This window comes from Amia ocellicauda, chromosome 20 (genome assembly GCF_036373705.1).
Source record: "Amia ocellicauda isolate fAmiCal2 chromosome 20, fAmiCal2.hap1, whole genome shotgun sequence".
Lineage (NCBI taxonomy): Eukaryota > Metazoa > Chordata > Actinopteri > Amiiformes > Amiidae > Amia > Amia ocellicauda.
Window position 1 is genome coordinate 22,428,539 of NC_089869.1, and position 24,199 is coordinate 22,452,737.

A 24,199-nucleotide genomic window follows, 5' to 3' on the forward strand; every position below is an offset into this window, starting at 1 on the left:
TCTTTGTTCCCCAAACAAAGACAGGAAAAAAAACAAAGAAAAGCAACAACAGGACCATTCAAACCCACAACGTTCAAGATTTGTTCATGGTTCAAAGGGTTACATGATGTCACTCGTTCCACAGACCAGTACAGGAAGTCCATTACCCTCCCGTCTCGCAGGGCAGAGCTTTCCAGTCTACAATCAATTAGCACCGCCCGACTACAATTGGACCACTTCACAACCGGCTTCCAGTTGACAACGCCGCCCGTCACCCCGCAGAATGGTTAAACGCATGTGCGCAAGTCCTATCCCAAACAACCTTCACATGTCGTGGCGATGAAAGAAATAAAGACTGATTCACAAGGCCCTTAATGTGCCTTAATTGACTACATGACACAGACGCTGACACCGGCTGCCCGGGGGCAAATTTTATCCCAGGATCAGCGAAGACTGGGGGATCGAGAGGGACAAACAGCCGCCACGAACCAGCTGAAATGTGACAGACAAGGACGCGTCTGATAAACCGAGAGACGGGGGGCTCCTGTCGCAAAATGAAGATGTCTACAGCCAGACCACGTCTTACTAGGTTACAGTGTTTGCACAGTTTTAAATGGACAGACGCCACACAGGCCATAATCCATAGATCTAGCAAGCAAACCAAACCCATTGATCAGTTTCTGCGTTCAGCAGGTGGGCCAGAAACAGACGCACCTATATGGTGAAAGTAGCGAATCAGAAGACAATAGTATGAACACACACAAAATAAAATAAATCCAACACCAAAACAAGGAGCTGGCTTTCCTTGACTCTTTAGTTCAGCCCCCTGAAAACCGTGAGCCAGACCAAGAAGAACCAGAGCGAGAGAAACAAATGAATAAAAAAAAGAGCGAATATCCTGCAAAGAAGAAAAGCGGCAATGTGCTGGGGGTTACCTTCACAGATTCGGTCCAGCCGCTGCCTCTTCACTTTGTGTTTGTCCATCAGAGCCATGCCGCCGCCGGGCCCCTCCTCCTGCCGAGACGATGCTGGTGTTCAGGAAGCTAGCGCGCTGCCCGGCGTCGTCCCCAGGGCATACCGCCCGCACCGCACCTGCACACACAGACACAGGCACCTCAGTGCTGCTGCTGCTGCTGCTGCTGCTGCTGGGACGCCCCCCACTGCACCGTCTCCCCTCTTTCCTCTCCTCTGCACCAGCTCTGCCATCTCTGTCCTGCTCTCTCATGGCTCCACTGCCCTCTCCCATGTCTACAGGGTTTGGGAAGCACAAAACTGGGGACCTTTAAATTCTTTTGACCCGACACTTTTGTTGGATACAGGTGAGGTCCAATCACACACAGAGACACACAGAGACACACAGAGACACACACACTTCATCAATCACAGGTCAATACAGAGAAGGTGCATCTCAGTTCTCTCTATGGCTCGATAAGATATTACGATCAGACTCTTTTTATAATAATGATAAAACGAAAATTAAACCTGCTTGTAATTGATTCTGTTATAGTTGTTTTGTTAAGGTCACTTCACTGACCTCGTCCTGCATTATACTATAATGATCCTGAAGCCCAGATCTGACTGTTTATCTGAATTGCACGTGCAAGAATAAACCCAGCTACGTGTCTGTGTCGTAAATGTCCAGTTCACATGACACAAAGAGACCACTCTCAAAGCAGACACTTTTTCAAGCTTTTCTCCCTTTTTAGGCCCATTTCATTTTCCTGTCAGTTGACACCGTCATTCATATACATTTCAGTCCAGACCATTGTCACCGAATCCGAGTGCACACGCGACCCCACGCCCAGAGGCGTCATTTTCCACCTCACACGCTTTACCATGACGTGTGAAAAACCGATACCCTCCTAAACGAAGAAACATCCGATTAATATTCATTTCAGTTTAGTAACAGAGTGTACACGGCCTCCGCAGGAAGGCTGGTCTTGAGTTTATTTATTTTCCTCATCGCTTCCCGTGTAAATGTCTCCCTGTAATTTAATCTAAATGACACGCCTGTGAGTTCCGCCTGTATGTAAAACATGCATTCAAGTACACAACTTGAAACACGTCGTGGTTTGACAAGGAAAGCGTTGCGAAGACGAGGATGCTCCCAGCTTCATAAACAATCAAGCCAATAAACAATAACACTGAGGAAAATCACAACAACTAACTTTCATCGAAATGAAGAGGAAACTTGCAGAAATGATCCCATTCCTGTAATTGCTCCATCTCTCCAGAAGAGGGCAGCAATAACTTCTCTGGAAGAAACAAAATTGTATCATGGTCAATAAATGGGGGGTTATAACATGTTATCCATTCCTTTTAAATGGCAAGTCGCTTTAAGGGAGTACAGAAGTAAACATCTTACTAATCAGACTGCTGCAAAAATAGATAAATATATAAAAACAAAAATTAAAGTCTACTCTTTAATCCTCCGAGTGTAATCCTGTAACTAATTTCATAGACGTGTCACAGTAAGTCTGGCCTGTGTGGTTCAGTATATAAAACAAGCATTAAAGCACACAATACTAAAACATTTAATTATATGTTCATATATATATAAAAAAAAAACTCTGCTCTTAATTGGCAAATTAGCGGGTCATTCCACACCGAGGAGCGGGCGGTCGAAGCACTCATTCGCATCTCATTCGCACAAGTCCGTGAGCATCTGAAATATCTTCACAAACACACACCTCAGCGCACACAGTGCAGCGCAGCAGCCCAGCTACACAAAGACACGCCTCTTCCTGCCAGCACCCCAACACACAACAGCCAGCACAAAAGGAGACGTCTCTCCACCTTCGATTTCCTTTACACACTGTGAGAGGCAAACCGAGACGAATACGCGTGGGGGCGAGAGCTTGACAGCAAGACTTTTGCTGTGCGCCAGTCAGCGCTGTGGGTCGGGCGCACAATGCCCGTCGAGGTGGCCACCTGATAAATCCACTTTAAAAATACCTAAGAATATCCAAAAGACCCAAAGAAAGGATTCTATTTAAACCTTTCAGCCATACGAATCAGCCCAGCTTGCTTTTTCAGAACGGAAATGCAACGTTCAGCCTTTTGAAATGTGGAGTCATGGATTGAGCAGAAAAGCCTGCCGAGATGTAGCTGTACAGTGCGGTCTTCTCCGAGAGACGCGGCCCTGCTTTTAGACCCGACCCGGCCCGGAGGCCCTGAGCTTCTGTAGCGCGACTTCTCCAGCTACCACAGACTGGGGATCTTATCTCATCTGATCCCTGCTTCCTGACGTTCGCAACTTTCTCTCCGTTTCCTTTCCAGATTACGATCAGATTACGAGTGTCGACTCTGAAGAGGAGTGAGCGGCAGAACGCACGGACACACGAACGCAGAAACGGATGAGTGAATCCCTAAATAAACAAGTGGTACTCCCAACGAGGAGCGGATGTGTGTGGGGGTCAGGGTGAGACCTATCAGATCTGAAGTGCAGGACCTGTGACTCGGCCCCCACGGGCTCGACTGCATTTCTGCAAGACGAAAGAAACCGTGCAGCTTACTTGCAGTTTTTAATTATTAAAAAGTGATGGTTTACAAAGGGATAATTCACCAACAATCGTACAAAGCAACTTAATTGTTTGACACATTCGTTTTGCTTGGGGGAGGCACTTTATAATTGTCCCTCCAGTTCAGATATTTTATTCTGCTGGCTTTCATTCTGCGGTTGTAGAGGAAGTTAATCTATTTCAAGGCCAAGGTTTTCAAGCATTGAGCTCTGTAGATAAGTGCTGGCTTTGCTCAGACTGGATGCATCTGAACGAGCTAATTGTGGACGAGCCGGACTGCGAAATGAAACGAGCAGGTCTGCTCCGTCGGTTTGGTCATAGACTGCATAGGACACGACTCGAGAATTTAATTACACCCAACAAGCGTGCAGGGAGCAGTTTACCAAGCAAAAGACACGGCAAACAAAAAGCGCACTCAAATTAAGCTTCTTGATAAACATTGTAATCCCTCCATAACTCAAGGGCGAGGCCAGGAGGATAAAGGTATGTTGTTTAATTGTAATATATATTTATGTATAAGGCAGGTCAGGGTGTCCCTATTAAGCCCAAGAGGTCATTCACTCCACAAACAGCTTGATCTGCCAGTTAACTGACCAAGAAATGGTCAATTTCACCTGAAACTTTAAATCAGATTGAATATTTTCAGTAAGATGCTATATTTTGTTTCGGAGAACTTAAAATTAAGCCAATGCACTCAGAAGTCTTGCTGAAGTAGCCCAATCACGTCAATGGGAGTCAAGTCTCAACCAAAAATGGTCCAAGGAGGTCAGAGGTCTGAGGGCACTGTTGGTGATGTCATCAGGCTCATGCTGCAAGAAATTGTGAAGCACCCCAGCTGAGACACGGACTTTTGTTTATTTCTAAATCAGGAACGGATGACTCTCCATTTCTCATCTCCTCTTGCTATTGCTGTGCGTTTCCGTGGTCAAAGCTATTCCTCTTTCCCCGCTGGTGAAACTACAGATGCCTAAACTACCGTCAAGCCCACAGATAGACACTGCCAGAAATAACACGATCACAGCTGGAGAGCGAGGATGAGCAGTCTGTGAAAGCTTTTTGTGTTCCTTGATGGACGCACATGGGTAGCAGTACAGTACGGTATGGTATGAAATTAAGGTTGAGTACAGAACTGTGTGGCCTACGGTTCGGTTAGAAAATACAGGACGATCATTTCCGGGTACAAAAGCAGAATACCTTTCTCAAAACCATTTTCTGACAAATGCAGAGGAACTAGATTGTTTCCATGAGAATGTTATATACATTCTCCTGGTACAAATCAATGTATAATACAAAAGCTAATTAAGCTCAACTTCCTTTGACTGGACAAACAATTAAAATACGATGCATCTGCTGCATACAGTGCCACCCGGTGGGTCGAACCTGTAATTGCAGTGGGGAGAGAAATGAAATCCAGAAAACCTTACTGCGCGTGCACGAATTGTTGAGGCTGCCACATGGACAAAAAACACAACGTACGCTCCCTGGACACATCAGGGCGTCCGAATCAGCCACAGTTAGGCCTGGAGGAGAATGACAGTGAAGAATTAGTCAACTGGGGGTTCTCTCGGTGCTCTGCACAGCATCACGAGCTCTGAAGGTTTAATGTGTGGCTCCATTAAGGTCTGCAGCATTTTCAAAAGAAAACAGGGCGTCCTGGTGGAGTTCAAGCCAGGCCCCTGACACGGCACACAATGCCAGGCTGTAACACACCACCTGTGAACCCCCACCCCCTCTCTGTGCAGCGCAGACCTGCAAAACAGATTTAGCACGGCCACCTCAAACAATCCCCTGGACTGGGCCGGTGTCCGGCGCTGGGGGGCCTCCCAGGCTCTCAGAAACACGTAGTAAATCAGCCGCCGCGGCCCCACGGCTGGCCCAAGTGTGGTGCACATGAGGAAATATTTTCAGAGCGCAAGAGAAACTGCGGTACACTTCGGCATGCGTGAAATTACAGCTCCCCGGAGGAGGAACAAAAACAGAAAGCATGATTTCCAGAAATTCTGTGATTCAGTGAGAAATCACTAAAGAGCAGGATAGCAGGTTTACAAAAAAAGTACAACCGATAGTCAAACCAGTTTTATCACATGTTAAATTAATCATGGCATCTTCCATTTACCCCCACTTAACATATTCACACCAGTTCAACAAACCAACAAATCCATAAACTGACATTTTAAACTGAACACAACTTGTAAGAAACATGTGATTGGATACCAAGATGTTCTGGAATCACAGCTGTATTCTAGACTATAACGCATCATTCGACAGCATGAGGGAGAAACACTTTGACAATGAATAGTACATTCGCACTCTTCGGTCAGCTGACTTGCCCCCGACACCGCAGCTCTCCGAACACACACACGCAGACAGAGTGGTGAACGTGCGCTGGAGTAGAACATCCTAGGGGCCGACACCGATCTGAAAATCGGTTAAGTGCAGTAAAGTCAGTGCTTCGAAATGTGGCCCGCAGCTCCAGTTGTGTGTGTTGATGAAAGCAGCCTATAAAGATCTGAGTTAATGCCTCAATAACTATATGAATCCAAACAGACGGACTTGTGTAGTGTCTCGGTTTGTTTGCGGTAACGATCCAGACTGGGTGACAAGAGAACTCAACTCACTAACGCCTCCTCCTCCATCCTTCTCCTTCTCTCCTTCCTCTCTTCCTCTCCCTCAACCCAGTTGATTTCCTTTCAAATTACATCTCACTGTCAGGGCTGCTAGGCACCCTATTATAAAGATAAAACTAATTGTACATTAAAATTCCCTCTCCAAGGTCCCCCCACTCCAAATAATAATAATTCAATAATACTAATAAAAAAAGTGCTTCAGTGAGATTAATTGAACTTGGTAAAGTAAGACAGTGAGAGTAATTTGGTTTGCAACCAGATATAAAGACACCCCATTTCAGTGCGGCTAATTAGTGCGGAGTGATTATTTTACTTTACAATCCGTCTCTTCAACGCCAGGGGTAACGATGACTAGGCAATTAGTAATGAAACTGACAGGGTCTGAGTAACCTTTCTCAGTTTGCATCGTCCAAGATATTCGGTCGGGAGGGGGGAGGTTATTAAACGGTTTTGACAGCAGACGTGGTATGACTTTGTTTGTCCGAATCTCAATTAATTGGATTAACTTTTGTATGCAGACGTCTTACATAAGATTAATTACAAGACAATACTCAGAGAGGCTTCAAAACGAACACAAAAAACAAACAACAACAAAAACTCCTGTCCTGCGTTAAATTAATAGGTTAATTTAATATAAGTGCGTGAATCATGAAAGGTCGAGCTGTGTGCCTACATCTTAAACACTGAAGAAAATCGGCTGATATAGTCTGCCACCGACGGAGGGGAAAAACAAACAGTCGTTAAACAAATTCAATCATTACACATTTGTGTTTTAGTAGTAAAGTACTAATTTGCTACAATGCACGGTAAAGAACAGAGCAGAAACCAGACTGTAGTCTCATTAACAACCGTAACGTTTTAAATAGACTTTAATTTTGAAAACGTCAGGAAAGAAACCAAACTTTTTTTTTTTTTATACATTTTTCGTTCTCTTTTTCTCTCTTTTTTTTTTTCCCCAAGGACAGCGCTAATTCAGTTATCTGTTTAGGTGTTCGAGCTGTGAAGTGATTTAATTACCGCTAACATTTTTCTGCGGGCTAAAAATCCTTATTATATATTTGACATTCAAGACTTCAATTTTCTGCCAATATTTGCTTTACATTTAATTTCGGTGACCTTTCCACCTCCCCGCCGAAACGCCTCAATGCCGGCCTAATCTCTCGATTTTATCCACTGAACTCCACTTGGCTTGGCCTTCAACGGGCATCCACACTTTTGACACACACCTCCGTCTGCAATCCATATCCGCAGGCTTCCTCTCAACGTTTTGTCAAAGATTAATCAATATTTCCTTTGCGGCCGCAGCAATAACAACAATGGCCGGCCAGCTCCGGCGGTAGCGGTGTCCTATAAAGTTCAGCGCGTTCCCAGGGGGCAACCACTGACCACCCCAGAGGAAGCTGTGCCGAGTTTTTATAAGTACTGGTGTTGCTCTTCTCTATATCCAAATTTTTTGGAACCCTCTCGCTTCCATCGAGGTGAACAATGAAGCCATTTCTCCTTCATCTGGTTTCTCTCACAATTTTTCTGTTTTGGCCGTGCAGTAAATCTTTCAGCGCAGGACCAAAACAGGAAGTGCTGTGCAGAGAAAACAGGAAGCTCAAGGTACTGTACGAAACACAACCGCTAAAAATAGCGCATCTTCCCGAGCCCACTCACCGGCATTGGTAAACGGGATACAGACCTCGGCTGGGTGGCAGGACGGATCGAGACTTCATGTTGCGTTCCTTATGGGTAAAAACCTCAAATCTATTTTTCGTGGCGCCCCCAGAGGCCGCAAAACCCAGGGGCACTGATCTCAGTTGTGTGGAGGGATGGAAATCACCTGATCTGTGCCATCACTCTTTAAAAATCAATGAGGAAAAAAAAAAAAAATTATATACACTCCTGTTGTTCTACAGAACCGAAACCTCCGTGGCTCAAGAGTTTCCTTTGCAACTGTATTAGCAATATCAATCAGGAGAGCCCGGATGAATCACTATTTGAGCGCACAGCATATTAATCCCAGTGGCTTAGTATTAATCAAATGCTCTCAGACTTACACCAGGAAAAACCCACCCGCCTACACACACATACATAAATACATACATATACGCTCTCGAACACACACAAACGCACACACAAATATAATGTAGTGCACATTGGGGGCTGTGTGGTGCAACACATCACACACAAACCTGTCCCACCAGATCGCGGCACAATTTTGATACAGTGTGATTAATGGGCAGGCATGCCAAGCCACTCAGATACAGCAGCTACACAAGTCAACGGCATATGGGTGCGATGACTAAAAGGACCGAGAAAAGTGAGTGAGTGATGTTGTGTTGTGTATTATAGACACATAACCCTGTCTTGTGAAGAGGGGGCTTTATGAAGAGTTAGAAAACCAGCCTAAACATAGTTATATGAATATATATTCTCATATGTGTGTGCGTCTGAGAAGCAGGAGGGTGTGAGACGAACCCTAACACAGACATGGTCAGAGCGAGAGGCGACAGACAGACAGTGACCGAGGAAGAGAGCCGAGGTGAGGCACAGTTTAACTCCGGCACCAGGCGGGGCGGAAGTGAGAAACAGATGAACGATGCCGTCAGTAAGCGGCCGAGAGCGAGAGCTGACAGGAGGGCCGAAAAGGAACGGCCCAAAACTAAAACCATGGCCGAGAGCCCAGTGGTAACTTCCTGTGCGTTCTCACAGGAAACCCTGTTATAAAACAGCTGAGGGAATGATTCAGGGCTTCCTGGTCTGAAGAAAAGGTGGTAACAGACCCCCCTCCCGCCTCCACACCGCGGCTGAGTCTTTCCGACAGCCAACTGCTCTCCTCGTTACAGTTTACATTGACAGCAGGCCAAGTAAAACAGCGGGCTGACGAAGACCAGAGCCGGGCAGCGACGCGAGAGGAGAGGGGGAACATACAGATGCACAAAACCACACACAGAGGTTGCGTCTTCGATTGGCACACCAGAGACATGCTTTCAAAGTTTTCAATCGTGAGAAAGATGCAGTTTAGAGTCCAAGCTTGACTGATCTGGTATGGAGGTGATGTGATTGTTAAGTATCTTCAAGTGAGAGAAACATGGCTTAATGGTTGGCTTAAGGATAGTCTCACACACACACACACACACACGGTCCCCCGAGCCCAGCAGCCAGGCCTCTCAGCGCGGCCGCATTCATTTACTCACTCCCAGAGTTTGTTTTGGCAGCAGAGCCCAGAAACGGCTCCAAACCCTGTTGTTTCACAGATGTGCGCTCGAGCTGGCTGGGGCTTCTTCCCAGTAATGAAATCTAAAGAAATTACCCTCACATTAGCAGGAATAAAAACTAGAGAAAGTGCGGGACGGAGAGACGGAGAGAGAAGGCAATTGTGGAATGATTTGTGAAAACACTCACACTCACACACACAGCAATCCTAAGAAAAGTACAACAGTGTGCAGGTCGCTAGATATCTTCCATAGAAATCTGATGAATGACAACAGAAAAATAAAAAGTGCTGGAAGTGATTCAATATATATAAAATAACTTCAGTTAAATAAATTAATACATTCAATATCTCATTTTAGTTCTCACGAAAGAAAGAAAAAGAAAGCAAAGAAGTGTGAAATTCCTTCAGCAGAACTAGACTTATGAAACGGACAACAAAGTTGTCTAGCAGACAAACAGACTTCGTTCCTAAGGAGGGATAATATCTAAACTCTTTACATTAAGGGGGCTGTGTCTCTGTCTCTATAATACCATGTACTCTGAGAGAGGACCGTGGTACCAGATTTCTAGGATATTGTGGGGTACTTTGGGTAATATTCCAATATGGCAGCCTGGTAGGGCAGCCTATTACCCCAAACGCCACATTATATTGGCTACAGCTGCGTTTGTAGGGCCCCATCAGTCACCACCTTGTATTTTGTGCACAGTTGACCTGCCATGATTTCGAAGAGGCCAAACCTACTGAATCGGTTATCTAACAAAGGGCTGCTGGGAGTAAATGTGCTCCAGTCCAGAGAGCAATCACATTCTTACAAAAAAGCACCATCTAGTTCTGCTATCTAAGAGCGATACGGACACACACACACACACACGCATTGTTCCCCGCAGACATCCGCTCTCCTCGCTGGACCCCCCATCCATCCCTCCACAGACTCTCCAGTGACTCTGCCTGCAGGCTGTCCTATTAAATGGGACCACCTCGAAACGGCAAGAATTTAGGCCATTCCAGTCTCACGGGCAGAGGGACACAGTGGGGGAGTGAGGGGCTTCTAATCTCTTTGGGGCATCGTTTTCATCGCATTCACGCACAAGCCCTTCACTTACACACACACACACACAGACACAGACACACACAATTTTAACTTCCCCGTCGGTGGATTTCAACTTTAATGACGGCGAATGAAAGGAAAACAAATATGGAGCCTGAGCAGCTGTAAATAACGTGCCTCCACTGACATCATCTCCCACAACATGGCAATCCTTTTAGCCCGAATAATGTAGCACCCCTCCCTGTCCCGTGACAGGTAAAATACGGCCCCCGTCCCGCCTAACTTCTCCCCATGTGTCATCCTCGCCGCTCAGGGCGTGTGGCAGCCTCTAAATCAACCCGTGAGGCCTGTTTAATCGGAGGAAGAAAGATTTAAAAGCTGCGACGGCTATCTTTTTCGGTCGGCACGAGACAAAGTTAGCACTTTCTCAGCCATCGACGGTCGTGTGTATTAATTGCGGGAAAAAATTGCTGATGGCTCAAAAAGTCAAACAAAAAAGAAGGAGAGAACACAAACACAGAGGCTGAAAAAATGCATTACCTGGGAGTTATGCCGGTGTTGTGTGCTTGTGGCAGTTTTATTGGGGGAGGGACTTTTCACTGATATTTTTTTCTCCACCCCCCGGGCTCCAGTAACCACTGCTCAGACGTATTCTGGGTTGAAATCGTGACAGTGAGAGTCGCGTCCTGCCGAGCTGCTAATGCCAATCGCAGACCAGTCCACTTTCTCAGCAACGCAGTTACTTTAGAGTGTTTTGGCAAATAAATCTCTGAGATGAAGACGTGTAACAGCTGCCACAGCGAGACCAGTCTACACAGGACAGGGGGAGGGAAGAATCCTGAGACGGGCCCCTGCCTCCTGGGGGCGGGACACGACATTGTAATGCCTCCTCTTGTGCTATTCACACTGTGGCTTCAACTCCGATCTCACCCACAGCCAGAGAGGAACACACCTCTCCTCGCAAAAGTACTCTGCAGAAAGGGAACTATTTTTTTTAACACATGAACAAAAACAAGAGCAAACCGCACTGGTGGACGTGGACGGGAAGCAGCGCAGTATCAGTGTGGGAATCGGTTTCCAAGAGCAGCCCGTCCGAGAGGGCGTTCCTGCGAGTTTAACAGAATCCAAATGAATCATTAAAACAAGCCGAGCTGTTAATTGCGCTCTGCCCAGACCTGTTCCAGCAAGCACTGCAGCCCATCGAGCCCAGTGGCTTCGACAAGTCGGGAAAGTTCTAGGGTCATTTAATGCAAAATGCCTACCGGATCATCCTGAAAATACTGCATTATGTTTATTTCTGATTTTTTAATTGCTTATTTTAGACGTTAGTGCTCTGGCACTGATGTGAATTGGGACCATATCTTAATTTCCTGGGAAAGCCACAAAAGACGAGGTTGTGGATTAGTAAAATCATCCCATCCTTCCGGGGTACTAAAAGGCATCTGGGCACGCTGGGTTGTCTCTGATAAAACTCACTGCAGCCCGAAAGACAAAGACCCCGTGCTCATAAAACTGCTTTCTCCCGGCGTTCATTACTGGGGCAGGTCAAAGGGCAGTGAGAGGTCATTCGATAATGACTGGGGTCAATTCAAGTGGAAAATGTAGGTCAAGTATGACTGAAGAAAAGCATCCTCCATTTAGAGGAATAATAATAATGATCAGCACGGTGTGTTTCTTTGTACATTTTCATTCTTGAATTTAATATTAAATCAAAAAATAGTCCTTTCTCAATCCTCTCAGAAAACTGGGCAGAGGAACCAGCAGCGATCTTTGAGCCAAGTTAACAAAGTCTAATGGAGTACGATCGATATTACCTCACAAAAACAACTATAGTCGTACTATATACACACGCTGCAGTACAGCTCTTCTGCTTGAGGACTGTAGGGTGAAATGCGCTTGTGTTTAGATTTAACAACCCCCCACCCAGCAACTGAATTCAAAAGCTCAATCCATACGATGTGAATCCAGGGAATTCTTCTGCCCATACACCGGGGGCCAAGCGAACAGCGGCCGCATTGTGTTCGGACTGTGGAGGATTTCCAAAGCGGCCGCAGTGCGTTAATGACCCGGCGACACTCTCACTAGTCCGCAGGGCGTGGAGGGGCTCGCAACGGACATCTGAGTCCCGCCACAGGAACACACAGCGCCTCCTGGGGTCACACTTGTGATATTCATTTATGAAAGGCGCTATATAAAATAAAGATTACACTTAAATATTATCACAGTCAAGAGGGACAGACCTGGCAGCTCAGTGGACATTACTGTTGGAAGCCGATGTCTAAAAGTCACTCTTTTGTAATAACTAGACTGCAGTGCTTTTGTCTGCAGAATTAGTCCGCTTAAAGTCACCACCAGACTTTCACATGGCAAAATAGACGTAATCTAATCATTGTTCTTAGATCATAAAGCATTATCTCACTACTTCCTCGTTCGTCTTGCAACATTTGCAAAATGAAGCAATAAAATGCATCATCCAATCGAACTTCACGAGCTCGACCACTTCTTTCCACATAAATAGCAGGGCATCTATTTGCGTTTTCCTCCTCTAAATTAAAATGTGGAAGACATATTCCAAAGCATCTACCAACAAATTGTATTACAGCGTATTACACATATTAGAGGTCCACTCCTGAAGATAAATACATGTTAGTTCATTTAATGAAATAATTAAGCTCTTAAGATATATACACGTGCCCTTTTCGTGACGGCACAGATATTGGTTGCGCTTCATGGAGTCTGGATCTTTGGGCAAGAATTGAATTTTGTAAAACGACTTTCTACCACCGAACTCGACCGCAATACATCTCCAGAGGTTAGTAAGAGCTTCAGATCCTTCCCAGGCATCTGAAGATAAAGTACCATAAAATTGTCTGTCACGTGGGAACTAATATACCACTTTCTTCGTGGTTATGTTAAAATAATGCAACGACCAAGTGACGCAACGACACCACAGACAAGCGCATCCAAGTCTAATCAAGTCATCTGAAGAGCACAGCTGGATTCGGTCTGACACCAACTCAACGCCTCCATCGCCCCCATTGCTGAAGTACTGCACTGGTGTGCGTTTCTGGGGGTGCCCCCTCCCCCCCGGCCTCCCTTTCCTTTTGTCGTCGCTGCAGTTGTTTTCCTGACTGATCCACGGGGCGTTTTAATTTAAACGGAGATGCGTCTTACAGGCCGCGCGACCAGACGCTGACCCGTGCTTCACCTCTGCAGGTCAGGAGGTCAGGCCGCTTTCCCGGCGGAGGATGCCGGGTTATGGGCCGTGACTCGGCGCTCCGTCGCCAAAACTGCATATTTAATGTGGGTGGGACGATAAAGACGTATCCACTCCTATCACAACCACGCCCAAGCGAGACACGAAAATAAGCATGTGAAGAAAGAGTGGCGGGAAAAAACCTAAAAACAAAAAAAAAAGGCACCGCAACCGGGGATTGCACAGCCGAACAACATCTCACTCGGATACGGAAGGAGCAGTTTAGGACGCGGTGTAATTATCATCATTTCTTATGTTTCACTCCCCCACTCCATTTAAATCCTGCATAAATATGATCTGCGGCGACCTTAGTTTTAATCTGAACTGCTGTTTGAACCCGGAGGGAAATGTGTGGGTCTTTCCTTCCTTGCCGGCTGCTTTAAAAAGCTTTAAAAAGCCCCACAACAGCAGTCAAGTCTCCGGCTGCATCTCTCCTCATTCGCTGCCGATTCTTTAGAAAGCATTCAAATATGCGACATCCCATCCTATTATTATTTAAATTGTATTTTTATGACAACCCGGCCATGATTAATCATAATCCAAACAAAATACTGGTTTGTTTCCAATTTCTTATGCTGATTATCTCCCAGATGGTTTATCATATCCTTCACTGTTGTCTTTTAGACAGTGGGAATAAAAGGCTAACCGGTACAATACCGACCTTCTGCGATGCGTCTGTCACTTTTTTTCCACTCAAGTAGATTAGAAACCTTCAACTCAAGTCACTCATTCACAGAACAGATACCAACAGAAGCAAAAGCAAAAACTATCATCAATTAACTGATTTTACTCCCTTCTGAAGTAAAATATTGACTGATACCAATTGGATCTAAGTGAAGGGACTGCGCTTGCCTTTTCCTGCTGGAGTTAGAGGTCATCGAGTTTCTTGAGCGCGAATCCTCGGCTACGACCGAAGTCAGTTTGTTTAAGAATTGGCAAATAAATCGGCTACCAAATCGATTTCCCCGATTACATTAGGTCATCCAGCAGCATTCTCATTTAAAAAGCACACTTCATTGGGTCTCCCTAAAATAAATAAAATCAACCCCCCACAGAAGCTTCATTAGCAGAGACACTGAGACAAACACCAGAGGGACAGGAGGACCGGCCGGCCCCATGCCAAGCATTAGCAGCTCTGAGCCGTCCTTTGTCCAGCAGCCATTAGAGCTGCGAATCGGCTGAATTATTGCTCTCGGTGAGTGGAATTAACTCTACACATCACGAGGCCTGTGTGTGAGTGCATGTGTGGAATGGTATGTATATATACACTATTCTGTAGCACACACACTTCTACAATATATATATATAAGTAGCCCAACATTTCTATCTTCTCTCATTAAAGTTAACCACTTATCCCGTGCTCAGCACATAAAGCTGTCTCTCCGCCCGTGATTTATTCTGTCCTTGCCCGGCTCCCTCCCTAACTATTGCACGGCTCCAATTAATTATTTTTTTTGGATCCTCTCCATCTTTGCCCTGCAAATGTAATGAGATTGCACTGTGCGAAAGTGCTGACTCGGGCTTGTGTGCGACTCCCTAATAATATCAATGCCTGGCTTACAAGAACACAGAACAACAATCAAAACAAAACGCATACATATAATACACACACACACACACACACACATATATATATCGAATAACCGTTTTGTTCCTAAACCCTGTTGTGGAACTAATATTATTAATAACAACAGATCACACAAATGCGTGACTAACAGTGGTCAGGAAACGGGGGATACAACTCAGGAAATAGATCTGCAATGCTTTAATAATTCACTTGTGCTAAATTAATTCCTAGAGAACAATTGATTAATACCACAGCCGCGTGTCGGCCTTCCCATTGCCCCCCCCCCACACACACAAACCCAAAACATAATGAGGTGGGGGTGGCTGAAACACAACCTCGAAAAACAGGAAGATGCCCCTGGAATTGACTGCCGTTTACACACACTGTTGACTATAGATGCAGGAGGCTGATAGGAGAGACGGCCGTAGTAGTAATTAAATTTCCAGTTCAGATCGAATGTCAAGGATATAATTGTGTCGAGTTTTAATTATGTTTATAACCTTTGAAAGCCATCTGTAATACCGAGGTCTAGCCAGCGACAAGGATTACACACACCATAAACTCTGGGTTTGCTTATTTATTCATTCATTTGTTTAATTATTTATGTTGCTAAATATATACTTTTTTTTTTTTTTAACCAGAACACAGCCAGTGTAATGGTTAGAGGTCCCAGTTTGGGAAATACTGGGGCTATAAATGGGTTTGGAAAAGCAGCTCAGTCACAGCTGTCAGGTATACGTCTGCAAGACCTTTATTACCCTTATAAACTATCTGAGCCAATTTACTTTACGCCTGTCTCCTAGAAGAAAAAGCCAATTTAATCTCGGCAACACAACACACAGAGTGGAGCCGAAATCACAAGGTTAAGTCTGTTGTAAAGCTTGTCAACTACAGTTAATAGTGTCTCATTAGTAGATCTGCAGAAAAGGCCGGCGAGCGCAATCCATTACAGCACGTCTCGGCTTCGGAGAAACTTGAATAGTTTGCTGGGATTCAATCGGCCGGGTAAGGAAAGAAATAAACAAAGCCAGGAGGGCAATCTGGTTTCACAATTCGAAGACTGGCCTGTGGCTTCCCCCACTCTTATTGAAGCAGCAGAGAGGGGGAACTCGGTTTTAACGCACTGAGGAAGAGGAAGGCGCTCCCCATTGACCCCAAGTGGAAAATCATAGGAAGAAAAAAAAAAAAACTAAATTAAATTAAACTCCTAGCATATGGAGCACAGAGGCCAACCGATCGAAAGGATTTTGGTTTCAAAAACAAGAAGTCAAAGTTTTTTGGACACTGCTGCTTATTCATTCCTCCCCAGCATGTGGATTTCCAGTCTGGAAATGGAAGAACGCAGCTGAAGTGAAGCATGTCAAATTAGGAGTGAAAATAAAACCGCTTCTATGGGGACTCATTAAAGCTGAAGAAAGGAGACTTGGGGAGTATTTACTTTCGAGTGTGTGTGTTTGATTTCATTGGGAGGCAGAGGGGAAAAAAATAAAAAACAATCCCAGTGTATGACCTCATGCGTTTGGAGCGCTTTTCCTGCTCCAAGGTTATATGTTACTATTAAAGAGATTTATAGAGGTAAACGCCTTCAGATACACACATACATATTGTTAATGAGCCCTGTGAGTGCCAGGGCAAATGTTTGTACAAGTAAACAAGACTCCCATTTTAAAAAGCGGAGATATACTGTACCCTCTCATCCTTAAATAAAGCCTTGTCACGTCATGGGAAAAAAAAAAACGATAAAAAGCAATCTGGCATTGTTTAATAGACTGTAAACTGACATTTGTTTTCCTCATATACCATAGTAGCTCATGAAACGCACTGTATAAACACATTTCAAAGAGAAAGAGAGAGAGAATGGGCTGTCCTTCCTTTTGGGAGAATCCTCTTTTTTTGTCTTTCATTGCTGACCAGCTCCTACACCAAAAAGGAGAGGGGAAAGTGGCAGATGTGGACTGGACGCCATGCCAGCGACTGCCCTCTGTCCGCGCAGCGCCAGTGTCTCCACCAAGCCGCTCTCCGCTTGAGACATCTGTCGTTTTATTGATCTCGGGGGTTAATGCAGCAAATCTGGCCAGAGGCATCCAGAACGGCACTCCGCTGCTCACGCGTCTCCCAAGGCATCTCGAATGCCTCCTGCATCTCACTCTCAATCCCTCGCACACCCGTTTCGCGCATTAACCAGTCCCATTTCTACGGGGGAGGACGCGATTCCTGGTTCCATTCCCGTACTGTTCCACTCATCTGACTTCTGTTCCCATCTGGGTTTGTTTGTGGGCCTTTTCTCATTTCGCACTCAATGGACGGGGCTGCGACTTGGGTCAGACCATAATCCCCGTACATCAGGGACAACGGACAGTCATGTTATTTCTGTTCTGGAGAACAAACATCGAATCCACATGACCGCCAGCCACCACGAGCGTCTCTGTCCCCGGTGGTCTCGTGTGCCCCCACACCTTGCTCCGAACCACCACCTGTAACGATTCCTCATCTTCCTCTCTGTTCACACGCAGCAGAGAGGACGTCTTGGTCCAGGAGTGCACTCTGGACAGCTCTCTCTCACACGTGCGTCTTTCGAAGGCCCCACAGACACACGGCGGAAAAAAACAACCTTGTATCCTAAATAAAGATGCGCGCAACAAGTGTGCATTGGGAGAAATCTCGAGGCCGACCCATGCTCATTTTCTTGTGCCTCTTTTTGCATCTGTCCTCTGTTCTGCGAGCCTCAGGAGCCCCCCTCCCGCTGTGCCGTGCTGCCGCCGGATGAAGACATCTCCCTCCTGCCCAACGCCTGGCCGGCTCGCAGCGGGGAGAGGCCCGGTGCCTCAAAGGGCCCCGTCACACTCGCTGTTCAGTAAATTGCACAGGGCCTCCAGCGGGTAATGGCATAATAAAAACATTTCAGTCAGGAGTGACACTTCTTATTATATACGTGTCGCATCATACGGCATTAGGAGGCCGAGAGGAGCGGAGGAGAGCAATGGCACTCGACGTGACAATAACGGTCTCTGATGAACAGGCAGGCGCCTCCAGGAAACTGCGGGCCGGGCCCAGCGCTGACTCGCTTACAATGATTTATCCCCCTCCCCCGAACTGCGGTAATGCTCTCCTGCCTCACACCTCGGAGTAAAAATAGCCCAGGTGGTAGGACAGTTATTAAAGTAGCGCCACTGTGTAATCAGAGTTCACACACACACCACAACACACAAGACATACACACAACACACATACATACACACATCAGGGTTTTGCCTAGGCGGCTGCAGTCTCAGACTATTTATTTTTTACATTTTATTACCATTACAAGCAAAGCAAGACCCAACACGCTCAGTGCGATCGTCATTTAGAGAGGGCTTGTTTTCACCAAACGCTCCTCTCTTTGAACTGCAGCTTCTCAGCCAACAAGTAAAAAATTAACAAATCCTGCCCCCACCCCCCGTTATTTTGCTTTTGTTTTGTTGTTTAATCTGGCGCAGGCACTGACAAGTTCACAGATGTTTAAAATCGATTCGATGCCAGAACCATGCGCTCGTGCAGCTTTGTACTTCAGAACTGGATTCCCGCCCCCCAAACAAACCAAAAAACATATCATTAATTCTGCAAAACGTATCCGATGCAGTCGAGCTAAATCTATTGTGCGAGAACACATTAGCGCAGCGAGTGAAGTCTGCAGGGACAGAGTTAAATAGGGTGGAGACCCCTGACCTAAATTAATATCAGCCCAGGCCCATCGGTCCCTCTTCCTGTCTGAGAAGTGATTCCATCTGCCAGGTTCACGTGGGCCGTGAGAATCGAGCCCGACGCAGGCGCTGAGCCGGCCCGCGCGCTGCAGCGGAGGTATGTGTCGTTAACAGGAATCAGATACACCCCCGACTGGAGCAGCAGTCAACAATTCGCCAAGGAAAGAAGAAACGCACGCAGAAGAAGAAGAAAAGACGAGAAATAATCAATGACAGCCTGTTCTTTTCACCACCGCATCTCAAAATGTTGGCTGCGTCACGTTTACAAAAAATAAACTAGTGAATGCCGCGCAGATTAACCAGGGCAAGAGGGTATTAAAAGTCACATTGCAGGGTGCTGATTAGTGCCTGTGTAAAAGTACGTGCACAGAGCGCTGTGGCTTTGTGTTTTCTTGCACAGCAGTGCTTATACCACAAACCCAAAGCAGGGTTTCTTTTTTTCCCCCCCTCTCTTTAGTTTGTTTTTAAATGTTTTTTTTCAGGGAGGCAAAAGAAAGACTCACAGAGCATCACCCATAAACCGATTTAAAGGTGCATTCACTGAAAAGATTAAATGTAACTTGCAATACATTAGAGGAATTGCCATACACCAAAAAACAAATCCCAGACAAGTATGCCCAGGTGAATAATTTTTAGTTTTGGGCCTTGGTTTACTCTCTGAACAGCTGTAGTACAAAACACACCACACCCCTGGTAAATCACCCCAAAAAAGGTCCAACAAACTTCTATACTAATAACTCGATAAACCTCCTGCTTCTTTCCACACAGAGCAAATGAAAACAGCCCTCCTGGTTCGAGAAGCCCCTTTCATCACCCCATAGTTATTTTTCCGCGTTAACCTGCGCTGACTCCTGCTTTGCGAGCTATTGATTGCGTGGCCGGCTCTGGCGAGGTGTGCGTGCCATCCGGGGGCTCGCGGTGGGGCCTTCTGCCCTCGCTGCCAGGCGGGTTAATGAATTCTCGGGGAGGGTGTTCATTTTGGGGGCACCGGGGTTAATAACTGCAGCTTGTTCACGGACAAAAAAAAACAAAAGACTGTGTGTGTAATGTAAACTAGGTAGGGACTGAAATCTCCTTATCAAAGCACCCAATGCTCTGCTTGTAAGGAACCGTTTAGCAGAAGTTTCACAGTTTACTGACCGGCGCAGGTGGCATTTGAACCCACAGCTTTTAAACCTGTAACATAAGAGCTGGCAGCACGGCCTGTATCAGCCAGGAGACCCAGCCTGCGCGAGGAAGTCATGTTACTAAGTTACCAGCAGCAGAAAAATGCTTGTGTAAGACGCTTCTGTTTTTCTCTCTGCCCTGTCCAGCCCCCCCACCGCCACCACACCACCACCCCCCACCCCTCCTCCTCCGCCTCCATCCTTATCATTACAGGAGGCCGGCACGGTGACATTTATCCATATTTCATGATGCGATTTCTGTAAGCACCATGAACAAACAAATCAATTTCTCAGCAGAAGATTGCTTAAGAGAAACAACGATAACCCACAGGACAGCACCGAGAAGCTGTGAAAATTAATTGCAAGCGGAGCAAGGCGCTTCTCGGCTGGGCGGCCTCTTAAATCTGCTCTCTAAATGGAGAATGCTGTCGGCGCTAACAAGTCTTCCCTCCCTCCGTCAGGGCACACCGGACAGCTGGGTTCGGATGAAAATTTCAAAAACTCTGCGCCTTTTTTACGAAGTCACCGTGAGAAATAAATACATCGGAAAGGGTTTTGTAACATAGGGGACGCAAGTTTTGTGCAGCTGGATCTATATAGACAATAGTCAATCATAAACTGTTGGACTGACCAAAGAAAAGTCTTTCCTGGCCTTTTCCTGCATCAATCACAGTGAGAATTGACACGAGAGACAAACTGGGGCATTTCTTTAACAGTTGTACCCTGAAAATATATATTATGTGCCTGAGAAACTAAGCTGTAGACCAACACATTTTCACTCATGATTGTGTCTTGTTGTGTTTGTTTGTTTGTGTGTTTCACAGAGAAACACGGCGGTAATCCCGAGCCCGAAAGGTTAATAATCCCCACATCTTCCTGGCGGCGAGGGCTGAGACACCGCATCCTCCTGTCCCGGTTTCCATTTTCCAATCAGCGATCTCCAAATGAACAAGTGGAAAAAAAAAAAAAAAAAAAATTGGAATACAAAAAAAAATGTAAGTCCAAAAATCTAGAGGTCAGAGGCGTCACGAGTATTAAAGGATTAAGCTGCAGTCAAGCCAAAAAAAAATCCATATACAGACATTACTCCTTTCTGTAAAACCTACCAATACCACGTTGTAAAGACTGCGGTATTCCTTTTTTCTGGCCTTACAAAAAAATATATTTTTCCCCTTAGAAAGTCACTCATTTCCATTCCCCAGACTGGCACATATATAAATAAAGCAGTATCGTCGTCGCCAGTCCTGGATATAGAGTGTAGATGGGTGCACGGCCCACAAGACTGGAAGAAGCCTCAGACACAACAGAGGACAACGTCTCTCAATGAGAGACACCTGGCTTCGGACTCTAGTCTACGCCCACGTTTCCCAAAGGCTGTGGGTCAGTTGGTGAGATTGTGAGCCACACAAAAGTTCGAGTTTGAGGCAGGTCTTAGTCTTTGGGGAACATGACTCTGTGACCTTCAGCGATGGCTTTGGCAACAAGGCTTTGCGAGTTAACTGGTCAGTAGGGAGATAATCAAGTTCACCATCATCGGACAGTCGGACGCAGCGATTTCTCTCTCTTCACGATCGACTCTTGACGAGGAACAGCGCAGGATTGTGTACCCGGGCCCTAATGTAGCTGACCGTTCACATTTCAAAAACCCTGTAAGCACAACAGCCGGGCCAAAAACAGCAGCCCCCCCCGCAGCCCACAGAGGCCCTTTCTGCAGCGCTCAGCAGCGCAGCCACCGACTCCGCACGGATACAGGAGCTCGTAAAAAGAGCCGTAAAGTTTTATCCCAGTAATAATTATTGAAATAGTCAAGGTGCAGCGCCAGGCTCACACTGGCAACCCGTCAAGTTGTTCCAGCAGACAAATGAACTTCTTTGTTTTGTCCTCCTCCCTCCCAAAGTGTGATTGCGCTGCATTCAACAACTGAATATTAAAACAGACAAATAAGTAGGAACTAGTAAAATTACGTTTTAACAAATTTCTGCCAAACTGTATAACTTTAGTGATGAATTAATGTCAAAGTGCAAACAGTGCTCTCCTTGTTAACCACTTCCTTACTGTACAATGCTATTAGCAGCCTGGGAATAGAAGGGTTGGTCTCTGTCCTTTACCAGATGGACAAAACCACTGGGCAGATTAAAGGAGTCTCCTTTACGGTGCTGTCGTTTCCTTTAAACACAGTCCCTGAGGAACGGCCTCATCCGCCACCAGCGTGAGGCCCTGGGATTTATTATATTTATTCCCTCTGAGGAGAGACACCTAAAGCCCTTTCAGATGTCTGGGGATGAACCTTCTGGTCTGGGGTTTGAAACGGCCCACAGGCGGTAAACGTGCCGCAGTGGTGCATTGCCACTGTGGACACAACCAACAGCACTAGTACACGATTCACAATTCACTAAAACGCGCACACACAAACACGCAGAAAATCACAGAAACATTTATTATCTTCTTCTAGAACTTGCCGAAGTTAAGGCGGGAGTACAGGGGACATGCTAGGGAAGGGCGAGAAAATAAAATAAAATCTGCTCCCAGACCCAGCTCCCACTCCCCCTAAATCTTTTTGTCTCCAGGCAGGATTTTATTTGTTTGTAAAGGAAAGTGGCTCCAGATGTTGGGTCTCGTCACAAAGGCTGCGAAGGAGCGCGCCATGTCTCGCTCTGCCCGCACATCCGAACCAAGGGAAGCTGTACGTTCACAACACGGCTTGGCCACAGCGCACATTTACTTTGTAACAGAAGCTCATTAATAAATTATATTCCAACAATACAAAAGCTTTTAACCCACTGCTTTGCAAATGATTAATGTAAGACATTTTGACCTTGAAAAGCATCTGAAGTTATGTACGTAACCCAGAAGTTTAAATCCGCCCAAGAGCTGCCCACCGCAGCACTCTGTCCATCCCAACACAAACAAGAAGGTCATCTGCAATTGGCCGAGCAGTCACCACAGAGTTGCCGTCGTAATCAGGACACATGCTCAGGCATGTTCCCGCCTCCTCACAACTGAACTGCATTACTTTATAAAACATAACTAAGCAGTGGTTTCATTACAAAAATTGAAAATTATAGTCTGTTACAAGAGAGATGCAAAAACACACACACACACACACACACACTTTCTATGACCCTGCAGCTGTCAAAAGGAGAAAAAGCCATTGCAGGTCACATCAACGAAGCATCAGAAGTTTAAAAAAATACAAAATAAGTGTGTGGATGATTGTGAATGGTACAACTGTGTACAGCAGTATCATAACAAAGTGCCCGTCTATCTGCGGAGTCGCCAATTTCAATGAAGTGGGCCCATTTGGGCTCAGCTCTCTCGGACACCTGTCACTCAGTGTGGAGAGTAATGGGTGACACTGACAGCCTGGATCATCCTCGAGCATCACTAGTACGTCTGAGCCGGGCGCTGGGTGGGCCATTGGACAGGCGCTGCACAGCCCACCCTGCCGGGGGCTCTCTTCTGCTGCGGTGTGCATCCTGCCTCTCTCGGCGGCTCCGTCAGCACATCCTCAGATGTCGGCTCTCCTGAGCCATTGCTCAGCTGGAACCACAGCCACAAGAATCTCCGACACGTTTAAGGAGCAGGAGAACAAGAAGCATGTTTTGCATTTTGATGTCGTGTGCTTACATGCATACATAAAATAAAAAATATATGCAAAAAGGAAAGGCAGATGCATTTATTGTGCCTTTAGATTAGACGCTAGTTGTTAGACATCCACACACTTACACACAGACAAAATGCCCTGCAAATACACTGGGGTGGGTGAGAACCTATTAATTGTTCGTTTGTTTTTGTTTTAATCATTCTCAAACCCACGTGCTCTTTGTCCAGTCACATCACGTTAGAGGCTGCCGTCAGGATACACAGCAGTGCGCAGGCCGATGGATTGATCGATTCAAACCCCCCCTGCTCCAACCGACTCCCACTGACAGGAAACAATGCTCTTCTGCTGAAGAGTTGAGCTGCGGGGGGCTCTGTGCGGAGCAACAGGGCTCCGGGGCTCTGGGGGGAGCATCCGAGCAGCCCTTCCTCCGTGTGTTTGAAGACCAAGCATGCCCCCTCCCAAAGCGCACTTCAGGGGATTAACAATTAG

The 24,199-nt window shown here is 46.1% G+C and overlaps 1 protein-coding gene across 3 annotated transcripts in view; it reads right to left on the reverse strand.

Moving 5' to 3' along the window:
- The window catches only part of LOC136715566 (C-terminal-binding protein 2), an 83,499-nt gene that overhangs the window by 41,684 nt on the left and 17,616 nt on the right, over positions 1-24,199 (reverse strand). For 2 of the 3 annotated variants that reach the window (XM_066692811.1, XM_066692815.1), the window contains exon 2: positions 915-1,071. The exons of the other annotated variant lie outside the window; for it this stretch is intronic. In XM_066692811.1, the coding sequence (XP_066548908.1) occupies positions 915-972 (58 nt within the window). In that variant the 5' untranslated portion in view covers positions 973-1,071. The remainder of the gene's footprint in view (positions 1-914; positions 1,072-24,199) is intronic. 3 annotated transcript variants of the gene reach the window in all.